The following is a 13,011-nucleotide window of genomic DNA, read 5'->3' as shown; positions in this document are numbered from 1 at the left end:
GTGGAAGCTGATGGGTCCTCACCACTATAACAAACATTGGCAAAAGAAAAAATTATTTTTGGTCTCAAAAATCATATACTGCCACAGTAGTTACTGGCATTGAACAAAACTACTTTGTGTGCCGATATGCTCCTTGTGAAAGAGCCGTTACTCACAGTGAAGCCAGCCGATACAGAGAAAGAGACAGAATTTTAATAAACGTAAAAAGTCATGGTCAATGCCAGACCAAATTAGGGGCCCATTTATTAAATAAAGTCTCAAAAGTGGACTCATGGTATATTTCCTTGCATTAAGTGCAGCTTTACGGCTTTCATGAATTCCCAAGAATTTACAGAAGTAGAACAAGAGATAGTACTCCTAGAAAATATTTGTGAACTGCATTTTAGTATGAGCAAATATGCATGTGTAGATTTGGTCATGTAAAAATCTGAGTGTTTGCAAGTTCACTTTCGCTCCAACTACTTTTTTTCCCAACTCTGGAAAAAGGTTTAAGTCTGCCATTGTCAGGAGTACATTTCCAACATTTCTCAGTATGGGAAAAGATTAGAGAAGAGTTGTTGAAAACCCTTAAAACATGAAAGTTAGTATGTTTGCAAAGACTCAAAAGGGCATTCTAACTCTGGAACTCTTGCTTACCACTACCTTCAGCCCCAGTATGTAGATCTGCGGAAACGTGGCAACATAAGGGGATTGCAAGTATTCAAACACTACTATGGTATGAGCCCTGGCATAATCAGAGAGGCTATATCACAGCTCTTATATAATGAGTATAGACCAGAGAGGGTTTTTGAAAACAGGATAAATGGCGCTCAGGCAGGTAAACGGACAGATGAAGTAAGAAGAACAAAGAACCAATGCTTTACGGTGCAAACAGGTCAGGGGGATACCCAAAACCCCTGTATAAGGTGTGGACGAGAGCCCATGCCAGAACAATTGTAAGCAAATCCTGTGCACATGTGACAATTTTGATAATAAGATCACAGAAAGAACAACAAAGTTCAACAAACAATGAAGAAATATTGTTTTAATTCAAAAGATGTTTTCATCAGTACAAAGGGCGCCAGCCGACACGTGTTTCGTCAACAGTAGACACGTGTTTCGTCAACAGTAGAACAACTGTGACTCTTCAGTGCTGGGAAACAATATGATAATAGATCAAAAAAATGCCAAAAGCAAAAGGAGAGGAGTGACAATAGAATTCAACATGGTGGTGACAAAACATAAACGCAATTATGATCAAAACAATCAAAGAGCACGGTTAATTAGGTGACAGAATAATTCTAAAAATAAGGTAGAGTCACAGTTGTTCTACTGTTGACGAAACACGTGTCTACTGTTGACGAAACACGTGTCGGCTGGCGCCCTTTGTACTGATGAAAACATCTTTTGAATTAAACCAACATTTCTTCATTGTTTGTTGAACTTTGTTGTTCTTTCTGTGCTCTTATATAATGAGATTGCTGCCATAATTTTTCGCTGCACTACATGGCACCAAAGGGACAAGTGGATTTTGTTACAGGACAAGAATATTTATGAAGCAACCTGCCCCATGGACAAGTAGATATTTTATTAAATTCCACACCCTTGGACACTGAAAATACACAAATCCACAGGACCAGTATGATAGACCTATTCCATAGCACATGGAAAATACAATCCTAGGACGTAGGGAAGTGTTGTATAATGCCTTATTTGTTACTGAGAAAATAAACTCTACCGTGTCAGAAGTGTAAATAACTACTATACCCAAAATGGCCATTTCTCATTCACAGACCCATCATGCTGATCAATTTGTATACCAAGATTTTCATTCAAATACTAATCTCAATACTAGACAATATACTATCACATCACATCTTAAAGAGACAGATAGAGGCAGAGCAGTTGGGCTACACCTCTAAAGGACAGCCTGCCCATTTAAAATACCACAAAAAGTGAACAAGGGAGTCAGCTAAGCTGCTCTCCCTGGACCCAAAACGGACTTGATCGTACAGACTGGCGTACATGGAAAGATAATGGTGTATGCAATAACTGCAACTTGTAATTGCAAATAGATCTTGGAAAATGATGCCTACTGTCAATCAAAATCTATCTCTACGAAAATAAGGTTCTAAGGGGGACAAGACAGGGATGCTCCTTAAACCCGTTACTACTTACTTTTGGAGTTGAAATGCTAGCTGCAAATATAACGGATACAAAGCTACACATGGAATTTAGTTGGGGAGAAGAGAACAGGGTAAGTCTTTTCATGGATGACATCATACTTCCAGTGTGGGACCTACAGATCTCTATCACTGCACTGGTCTTGGACCAAGAACAATTTTTTTAAGTATTAGGACTGGAAGGTAATAGGGATATAACTAGAAGACGAAAATAACAGATAAAGAACGGGAAGCAATGCATGAGAGGTACTTTAGATTGAAAACATGTGTACAAAACAGAATTTAACCTTGTGGAAATCAGAGGCAACTTCTGATGACAAAAAATGGTTATATCAAGCTTTTGGGGTAAGGAATGAAGCCCTTCAGAGCTCATGTGGTTAAACAAAATATGGAATATATTGGCATCGGAACAAATAAGAGGTTTTACAATGAGGATCATTAAAAAGTGTAACCTAAAGGTGGGCCATCTGTGAACTACATGGATAGAAACAACAAAGAACTGAAATCCCTGATTTGCCTCGGTACTCTTCAATTGTCTTTCTGATATGAGAAGCCTGAAGCGCATTCTGTTAATGATATCTAGCAGCCTATTGTCCGGAAATGTTATATGCCATTATTTAATGTGAAATGTACTGTTTATAAACCACAATAAAGATGTTTCAAACCAAAGGAGCACCACCTGCCACGTGCTTTCTCATACCTTTCTTGGGGACAAGGGTGGGGCAAAACACAGAAAACCATTGTAAAAGATATATACTTTTTGTTCGGTTTCACCAATGTTCCTGACCTGGTGTGTTTTAAAATGCAGTATTTTTCATTCGTTTTCCCAAGAATGCTATGAGACGGTTCTTTATCGTTCTGCAAAACTATATTTAAATTCTGCAGTTTTCAAAGTCACTCACTTATGGTGCATTGAAAAGATTATTTACCATGACTTCCCCATGTCACAAAGAAATAATCTATCCATCCTGCAAAATTCTGTCCAGTTGCACAACACCAAGAAATGTATTGAGCTCTGTGAAATCTCACAAACGTTTACCACTTGCCCGACAAAATTCTAGAGACCACCTCTGCTCTGCAACTCAAACCACCCTTTGATGGGTTTGTTATTGAGAACTATGACTCCCAACAGTAGAAACAAATGTATAGTTACCTGAGTCCTGTGACTGCCAGTATACATAAAGAGAGAGAAAGGCATTTACCCAGAAGAGCTGCCTGATTCGCAGGAACTAACGCTGATTAAGCCATAACAACAGTAACGTGGTTAGCAGTCTTCAGGCCCACCAAGCCCTAAATCCATCCCACTATAAACATAGAACTTTATGCACCAGACCAATAAAAACATGGCCCCTTATTTATAGTTTGGAAGACAGGGTACTACGCCACAAGCGTGGCAGATGTCTTGTGCGCTGCATTACAAGCGCATTATAGGCAATGGCACTGTAAATATGGCACAGGAGACATTTGCCAAGTTTTGATTAAGTACCCTGTTTACCAAACTCTAAATACGGCCAAAAAGTGTTTCACTAGCACATCGCCCAGCTCTGTACATACGCTCTCACAAGTCGGATTTCACCTTGTTGAGATGTTCATACTAAACTCGGGGCTCCTTGCCCACTGGTGAGTAAACAAAAATCTGTAAACAAAACGAAAGAAAATGTGACCGAATATAGCTGCTCATTACTTCCGTAGACTTTGCACAAAGCACAGGCCTCTCAGAGACATATCCCTACCTGGAACTTTGTGTGATTATATTTAACCTTCTTCACTACTGCAACGTGTCTAGTGTGTGCAGATCCCCTGGGGAAAAATAGCGACTGAAGCTTTGGTACTGTAGAGTCACATCTCCTATCTTTCCAAAGCAGAGTCCAAGCTCACATAATTAATGCCCCTAAATGATGGGAGTTAACAATCAGTAAAGAAGGCCCATTACATTTTTTTTCTGTCTAAGACCATCTTGGTTTCAATGGCAGTCATGGGCTTTAGGTCTGCCAGTGGGAATTATGCTAGATGGGACACACTTAACTCTGTAGCGTCTCCTATGCTTTTCCTGTCAGCAGAAGACCCACATGCAGGTGGTCCTCGAAGGAAGAGCGGGTGGTTTAAATGCTACCTTTCCTCTCACAATATAAATCAGCTGAAGGGATACAGAGGTGGAGGAGAAGACACCTATTGTTTTTCTGGCAAATATCTCACTTCTGCCCAACTCTAAATGAGGCTCGAAGCCCTACCTTTGTACAATGGTCAGACTTCCAAGCCCTATGTGACCATCTACACCTGCAAGGCAGCTTTATTTTGGTCCAGATCCCACTGAACAGAGCCTAGAGACATAGGCTCTGATTCACATGCATTTGTGTATACATATGTGGAAACAAAGTGTAAAAACGGATATATTTGCAAGAAATTCCCTGATGACAATTCAGAGAATTCAGTGCCGCCTCAATCATCTGCCACCAGTCATAATTATGGGTGCTCAGGCGAACTAGTGGGAATTCCAAGAGGCTCTGCCATTATTCACAAAGAGTTAATACACTGCTTCTTACCCTGAAAAACAGACACAAATGTTTTCCTGTGAAAATCTGGAGTGAATACATTTTCCAGGGAAGGAAAGAAAAATGTACAAACTTAAATTGGTGTAGGGGGGTTGAAATTTCTCAAGAGAGAAACAAAATCCACAATGGGTAACAAAAAAGTGCAAATTTACACTTTTCTGTCATGCACACTGAAAGCAAATACTTTATTGGTTGAGGGGGGTTGAAACCCTTTTCAAGCAACAATCACAATTCTTCTCAGGATGAAGTCACAAGTAAACCCTAAGTTAACCTGTGCTCAACCCTCGGGTAGCTTGGCACAGAGCAGTCAGGCTTAATTCAGTCAATGTGTAAAGTATTCGTGCAACATTTCAAACAGTACACTATAAACACACCACAAAAAGAGCCCACAACAAATGTAGAAACATAGAGTCGTTTTTTTTATAAATAAAACAAGACCAAAACAACAAAAATCCAATCAGTAGAATCGGAGATATTCAATTTAAAAATTGTTGATAAAAATAGTGCCTGAAGGCGTTAAGTGCCAACTGTAGATATCTGGTCATGCCGGACCAGGACAAAGTCACAAGTTCAGGGTGACCGCAATGTAGTGCGGGCCGGCTACAGGGACCCAGTTAGGCCTGCTGGACAAAGTATCTTAAATCCTGGTTTGCGGAGCATTGCAAGGATCTGCATCGAAGATGCGTTCCGCAGCCGAAGAGATGCATTGGTTCCGAGATGTGGCGAAGCTGCAGTGCGAGTTCCTGCTGCATTGTCAAATATCCTGTTGACATGGGCTTGCATTTGCGAAGCCTGAAGTCGGGGATGATTCACGCAGTCAAAGCGATCCATTGGTTGCGAGGCTGCAATGTGGAGCCCGGAGTTGTAATGAGATGCGAGGACCTGTGCTGAGGATGCTTCGCACTGTGGCGGTTCCAATGTGGCGATGGGCTGCAATGAGGGTCTTTGCGCCGGTTCTGATCCACACAGCAGCAGCAATGCGTATGTTCTGCATGGGGTTGCGTCACGCAGAAGCGATGCACTGGTTCTGCTGGATCCACAGAGGCTGTCAGAGCACATTAGGCTCACTTCCAAGGGTCCAGGACTGGGGTGGCACCACTTGACAGGGTGGACTCACAAATGGCAGAGCCCAGGTGAATTAACAAGGGTGTTGGAGCCTTCTGATATTGAAGCTCAAGTCAGGGGGCCAGTCAACTAGCCTTTCAAGTCACTCTGGGGTTCTGGGTTCAAGAGATGCAGGTCCAACCCCTCTTACCCAGGCTGGAGGGCAGCAGGTCAGAGTAGCAAGGCAGGAGTCCAGCAGGGCAGCAGTCTGGCAGAGTGACAGTTTTTCAACAGCTCAGCAGTCCTTCTTCTTGGCAGAGTATCCAAAGGTCCAGGAGTGTACTAAAGTAGTGATTTCTGAGATCCAGTATGTGTACCCAGTTTTGCCTTTGAAGTGGGGGAGAAGATTCTAGAGGCTTCCCTATGAAGTCCCTGGGAGTCCTGCCTTACCTGTCCTGGCTCCAGACTAACTAAAGGGCATACGCAGCCCTTTGTGTGGAGGCAGGGCATGGCCTATTAAGGTGTAAGTGGGGCTGTGCCCGGCTCCTCCCTCCCATCCTTCCAGAGATGGCCCATTCAGGCACACCTATGCTCCCTACAGTGTGTGGTTGTCTAGGATGAATACACAAATCTCAATTGTCAGCTACACACAGTCATGTGACTAGAAACAGGCCACAGACACTAAATGGCTTAGGCAGGAACATGGCAACTAATGTTGAAGATTTTAAGAATTGTAATTGAAAATCTGATTTTACTTTAAATTTGAATTTTAAATTGGGATTCCAGGGACACAAAACATGAATTGGTTACCTCTTCTCATTTGGAAAGTCCCTTATTAAATGTAATAAGGGAACGAATGTTATCAGATGGGAGAGGTAGGCCTTTCAGTAGTGAAAAACTAATGTAAGGGTTTTCTCTACCAGGACATGTAAAACTTAGAGAGGGCATGTCCTACTCATTAAATACATTGCACCTTGTCCTCTGGGCTTTCCAGGGCCTACCCTAAGGGTGAGTTATATGTATTAAAAGGGAAGTTTGGACCTGGTAAAAGGGTTACTTGGTCAAGTTGAAATTACATTTTAAAACTGCACCCACGCAGGCTGCAACAGCTGGCCTGAGACATGTTTAAAGGGCTACATAAGGGGGTGGCACAATCAGTGCTGCAGGCCCACTAGTAGCATGCAATTTACAGGCCCTGTGCACATTTAGCACCACTTTACTGGGACTTAAAAGTAAATCCAATATGCTAATTAGGTATAAGCCAATATTACCATGTTTTAAGCAGGGACTACAGGCACTTTAGCACTGGTTAGTAGTGGTAAAGTAAGCTGAGACCTATGGGCAGCAAAAACGAGATCAGGAAAAATGGAGGAGGAAGGCAAAGGGTTTAGGGGAAGACCATCCTAAGGCTGACATGCCTAACACATACATCACTGGATTGTTCACCAAAGAAACAATCCACTGAAGTATGCCAAGTTGACAGTCATCACGCCTGGAAATTTGAGTGGATTTCTTTAAGGATGAAAGTTTCATACAAGTTGTTTGCACAATCGTTTTTTATTTTGCAAGAACCTTTTTGGGTAGCCTAATCCCTTGTAAACAACTTAACTGCAGCTTGCCAGATCGAGGGACCATTGTGGCCTTCAGTGAGTACTGTGTGCCCCCAGAGTAAGTCTTGAACTTGACCTATACTGCCTAAGAAGGAGACAGGAGAGAGTTAACGATTTGTCTGCTCTGCAGCTGCGTGGCATTCCTGACAAAAGTTTTGTAGCAGCTTTTGTCATAAAGAATTTACAAAAATAATTTACCACCTGCCTCTCAGTTTGTCAGGTGAGTTTCTTGCAAATACCACAGACTTTAACAGGTCTTCATCTATTCTAGGACTGTATCAATAAAACTGTATCCATAAAAACCTAGGTAGGGTTATCACTGTTTTACCCCTGCCTCTGCAGTGCTACTTATTTTAGATTTAGAATTATTCAAATGAAAGAAAAAGGAAGAGTTTTTTGAAATCCCATTCTCTGGTTATGTTATTTAATTTTTGTACCTATTGTGCATTATTTATGCTGTTTCCTGTAACACCTCTTACACATTAAACCCAGAGTTTGGGTAAGCATCCAAGGACACCATGGAAAGACTTAATATACCAATATCTGTGAAGAAATAGATGCAGGAATAACATAGATAAGATGTGGTAAACAGAAGCCAAAAACATATTTTTACTTTGTAACTGGGCCGTTGATTTCCTCACAACAGTACTTCTTTTTAAAATAGTGAAAAACATTTTTTTGCTGAATCCAAGCTTTTATGCACCTCTAACTTTTTGCTAGAGGTGTATAAAAGCTTGCATTCAGCAAAAGAAATGTCAGACAAACCTCTGTACTCACAATGGAATCTACAGTAAAAGGGCTGCTTCATCGTGTTATCAGCTATTTGCTGTTATATGAAAAAGAAAGTACAAGTAACTAATGTCAGCCTCATTGGGGAATGTAACAAGCTCATAGTTAGAATATCCAAGGGGATGCTAGCATGGCACATGCATTATGGGAATGTTTTGAAAAGAGCGCTGGTGATCAAAATTCATTGGATCCTGTGTATGTGGTGTGCATTAAAAAAGGATTTTTTGCAAACAAGATCTGACATTTTGTAAGTTGGACTCCATGGGAGGTATGGTGCAGACGCATCACATACAGGACCAACACTTGACCCATGGTCTCCATCAACATCCGAGACTAGTGGTATGCATTGCCTGTCTGAGTGACTGTATGGCTCATCCTGTTGATTCAGCACACACAAAGGAGGAGAGTAGAAGAAAGAGCGTTGTCAATGCATAGTACATGACATATTAGATTGTGTACTTGTTACTACATTCCATACCATGCAGGTTCATAACAGATGTTCTTCTCTAGCTTTAAAAGTGAGAAGGTTTTTAATATAATTGTATTGAGCTGCTTCGTAGCAGATTTAAACCTATTGCACGCTTGAACATTTGACCTTCGGCCATGTATGTTTGTTGTTAGTATATTTTTGGCAGGTAAGCTACTTCGTGTAATTGACTAAATGGACATACTTTTCTAACCAACAGATTGGTTCCAAATGTCTTTAGGATGTATATATAAAAGATAATATACAATTTACCGGCCAGGAGACTACAGTGACAATGAGAAACAACACCACTTCAATGTATTAGCACTAAGCGGCCCATGACACAAACTCCACGTAAGTGTTTCAAGTATTAGGAACCCAAAGTATGATGCTTCGCTCTAAACATGAGCGCGTCTTGAAGATTCTCATTATACAGGCTATGAATAAGCTACAATAAAGTATGAGGCACATTGTCGTGAATCGAACAGTCATGTTAAACTGTGGGCACTTTTGTCTCACATCAAGTGTTCAGAACGCCAGTGACTGAAATGGGAGTCTGGGTATCTCTATGCAAAAGCACTTTGATACAGCTGTCTGGCTGGCAAACAGTTAATATCTATGAACCTCAGCACATTACTTAGGAGCCTTGTAACCTAGGAGACAGGGCAGAGGGAGGCACAGGGAGGAGCTCTGGGAGAAGGAGTCATATGCTGGAAGGCAATAGAGTGGAACAAGCCAAAGAAGTTCCTATTGAGGGTACCAGGCGAAGCTGCCGTGTGGGCAATCCGTTACTGTGTTGGAGCTCTCCTCTGACCTTGATTAGATGTGGTTCTAACTAAAGAAGGGATCTACGGTTCGAGTCCAATGAAGCCCTTGCGAAACAGACTGACGTTCTTGACTGTGGCCGTGCTACCTGTAAGAGAACGGGCAGGAGGGAGTACTACTACTGGGAGGAGGATACAGCCGACGCTCTCCCTCTCTGAATAGCAGGCAGAGGAAGGACTCGGGCCTTAAAGTACCGGTCCCCCTATGCCAGATAGCAAATAAAACACAGTTGATTCGAAGTTCTTCAAGGAATGTGCCTTTCAACTTGAGACCGCCCAGCATGAATTAGTTAATATACAGAATAAACGACCCGCTCCATTTCCCAGACACATGCTCCAATGATTAGTGTATTTCTGATGCGCTTCAACTTCAGTTTAGTTAGCATTCATTTACCACACGTATGCGTCCGCCTGCTACCAGCCACCTCACAAACACGTACGGGTACCACCTTCGAGACACCCACCAGCCTCGCGAGCGCCGGATTTAATTGCCTATCATCGCCTCTCCCCAGTCATTAAGAACTGGGCGAGGGGGACTGCAGATTTAAAAATAGTGCATCCGCACGTGAGGGGAATAGTAAATCTGCGGGGGGAGTGGCCGCGGCGCAGAGCAGCGTTTCTAGACATGCACGCCAGGCGCAGGGCTTGAATGCTCGGTACCCACCATCTTGCAGACGTCCAGGGCTCGCAGAGTCCGGTGGCCGCTCTCGGAGCTCCCCCGGCGCTCAGTGTCTCGGGGGAAGGCTTTGCCGCTGATCTGGAAGAGAGATCCGGCCGAGCGGGGGCGGGTTTTGCGCCCATTCGGTGCAGAACTCATGCAGACACATCCACCAAAAACCAAGGCTACGCCGAGACAGCAGAGCAAGGGCGGGCGGGGCGGAGAGCCGCAGCAAGGAGCCCGGGGCCGGGGCGCTCCACACGCTGCGTTCACAGAGCCGGGGCCGGCTGGAGCGGTTGCTGGTAACCTTCAGCTTGAAGGAGAGAGGGCTGAAAAGAGGCGGCTGCCCTGCCTTGCAGCATCGCTTTCCAGTGCCAACAAAACGCTCGCCTAAACGTGAACCAAAATGAAAAAACCAGGTCAACTTCTCTTCAGCAGCATCTCAGTGCCTGCAGAAATATCCCAATGCTGTCATGCTGACGAGCCTTCCTCAGCACATCGATTTTAAGGCATGGAAACACACACAGCCATGTCTTGTAACTGAGAGTTTCCATTCAGAACTGGAAGGCTTTCAGAGCCAAGACTCGCAGGTCTCCGTGTGCCTGGATGCCCGGAGCTCCGGCTGCGGCTTCATTACTCAAATGAGGGAGCTCCGGGCTCTGAGGACCAGTCAATCGTCCTTAATTCGGCAGCCCGGATCTTGCCTCAGAGGTCCCCCGTGTCCTCACAGGTATCCTCTCGGCGCTCGCTTGGCAGTGGAGCTGGTAGACACACTGGGAGTCTGGCAAACTGACGTTGTTAGCGGCGCAGCACATTGATAGGACGGGCATGCTAATGTGGTCCGTCAATCCAGCCCCCATGCACCTTACACACTCACCCTATCGCATTCTCAAGAATATCTTTTGTGATATTACTTCATTCCGTGCTATAATTAGAAACGCCAAGTGGCATCAGAGGAAAGGACACGAGCACACCAAAACGAATTTCTAAGGGGTTTGGAGGGCAGAGCCCTTTTACACAGCTCCACCCAGAAAAGTTTATTTTATCGAATTCGAAGCTTCTTTGCTTTGCTGTATCACCATTAGACAAAACAGCCGTCGTATTTTATGCAGGGAAGCGACGCACATAGGCATGCTTTGCTAGACTATTATACAACACTTCTTCGGGCAAAACATTTTCTTCATCAAATGCTTTATAGCTGCTAGATGGATTATTGCAGACTACGACTTTAAAATCACAACACTAATTGTGTGTAGACCCACCGTATATTATATACTGGTCTCGGGTGAACACATTTAATTGGGGCCAATTTATGCATGCTTATAACTCTTTATAAATAATTATTCTCAACTGGGGCTATAGAATACAAATATGTAGGCAAAATGAAATAGGCAATACCACTGCACTTATACACATCGTAGTTAGATATATTTCTACAACTAAGTACAAAAAGATTTGTCTGACAACATATGAAATATTTGTCACACCAAATCCATGGAGATTTCCTGGACAAACTCTGCTTCCCATTCACTGTTCGTGTAAACACAAGACTTAGATAATGCAAAATATTGTTTGGCCACCATTGGACTTTTGTAACTGCCTTCTGCACCATTTGGACAGAAAGTGCTTTCCTTCAGTTCACGGTGAGAGCAACTAACACGTGCCACAATTTTTCTTCTCCATGTCAATGAACTTCAGCTGATTTCTTGTATTCGCTTTGTACCGCTATACTTCAGATACATGTACATAGATTAGAACCTGGTACACACAGTCCTCTATGTTTTTTAGAAAGTGTCATGCTGTCCAATAATTCAAGGCTTCTTACAATACTTATTATGTTTTACGTACAATCTTTGCCCTGTTGGAAATTTTTTCTGCAGAGCGGAACATGCTGAACACAAGTCATCAGCTGTCACCTGCACACAGAGTTATTCTTCAATACAAATATTTATAACATGTTCAATACCTCTACACAGCTAAGATGCATTAGGAGCACATGCGTTTTGTAAATACTTACATCCATTAGCTGGACCCAGCCTGTACAAAATTGGGTAGAAAAGTAATATGACAGTTACCTGAGACTATGTAAACTGTAAAAAAAAAGCAGACTCATTAGATGATGTCATGAGTGATGTCATCAATGATGTCAGTTATGTCATAAAAGATGTCATGGAACATGTCATGAGTGATACAATATGTGAGGTCATAAGCAGTGCATGACGGGGGCACAAGTTATAGCTACTCTGCTTACTATCACTGGTGAATTTCTGTGTTTTCTTTTTAGTTCAGAACGTTAATGTTGTCCTGACTATTCTCTTAACTATAACGTTACTTTAACCTTCAGTTTTTCCAGTGAATATATAGGCAGTGAAGGGATTAAATCCCAAATTAATAACGTAACAAGAGACTCATTTCTTACACAGAGAATATAACGACACATCTACCTCTAATGTACCTTTTCACACAAAATGTACTCCTCTCTAGGAAGAGTAGAATAAGGAAACAGAATTTACATTGGGCTCTGCAAAAAAACTGATCACTAAACTTCCAGCTGCTCGACTATTCCTTACGTAAACAAAAAGAACCATATTTCGCTGGCACTGAAAGCACTCCGTTGGCTAAGGTTACCACACGTATTGTTATGTGCCAGAGTTAGGGCCATGTAGCAACGCTGCACATTTTCTAACATTGTCCTCTATCTGCACAATAACATTTTTTGCTGTGACCTTTTGCACAGTATTTGCGTGCATGGCAATGTTGGATTAGTTTCACTGAAACTGCTTTGCTTATACATCTGGCTTTGTGCAACATTATCATGATGCGTCGAACACTGAGTACAAGGCCTTTACGCACAATGTACAAATGTTGTTCTATCTTCATCCACGGGGCAACAGGGCTATCTGCAT

The 13,011-nt window shown here is 42.6% G+C and overlaps 1 protein-coding gene across 1 annotated transcript in view; it reads right to left on the bottom strand.

The window, feature by feature from the left end:
- Positions 1-10,401, bottom strand: part of RGS7BP (regulator of G protein signaling 7 binding protein) — a 655,650-nt gene extending 645,249 nt beyond the window's left edge. Inside the window, exon 1 of the mRNA XM_085631636.1 lies at positions 10,112-10,401. Coding sequence (XP_085487762.1) covers positions 10,112-10,264 — 153 coding nt within the window. The 5' untranslated portion in view covers positions 10,265-10,401. The remainder of the gene's footprint in view (positions 1-10,111) is intronic.
- Between the last annotated feature and the right edge of the window lie 2,610 nt (positions 10,402-13,011).

This window comes from Triturus cristatus, chromosome 2_1 (assembly GCF_964204655.1).
Source record: "Triturus cristatus chromosome 2_1, aTriCri1.1, whole genome shotgun sequence".
Classification (NCBI taxonomy): domain Eukaryota; kingdom Metazoa; phylum Chordata; class Amphibia; order Caudata; family Salamandridae; genus Triturus; species Triturus cristatus.
This window is presented reverse-complemented; position numbering and strand designations above follow the sequence as displayed.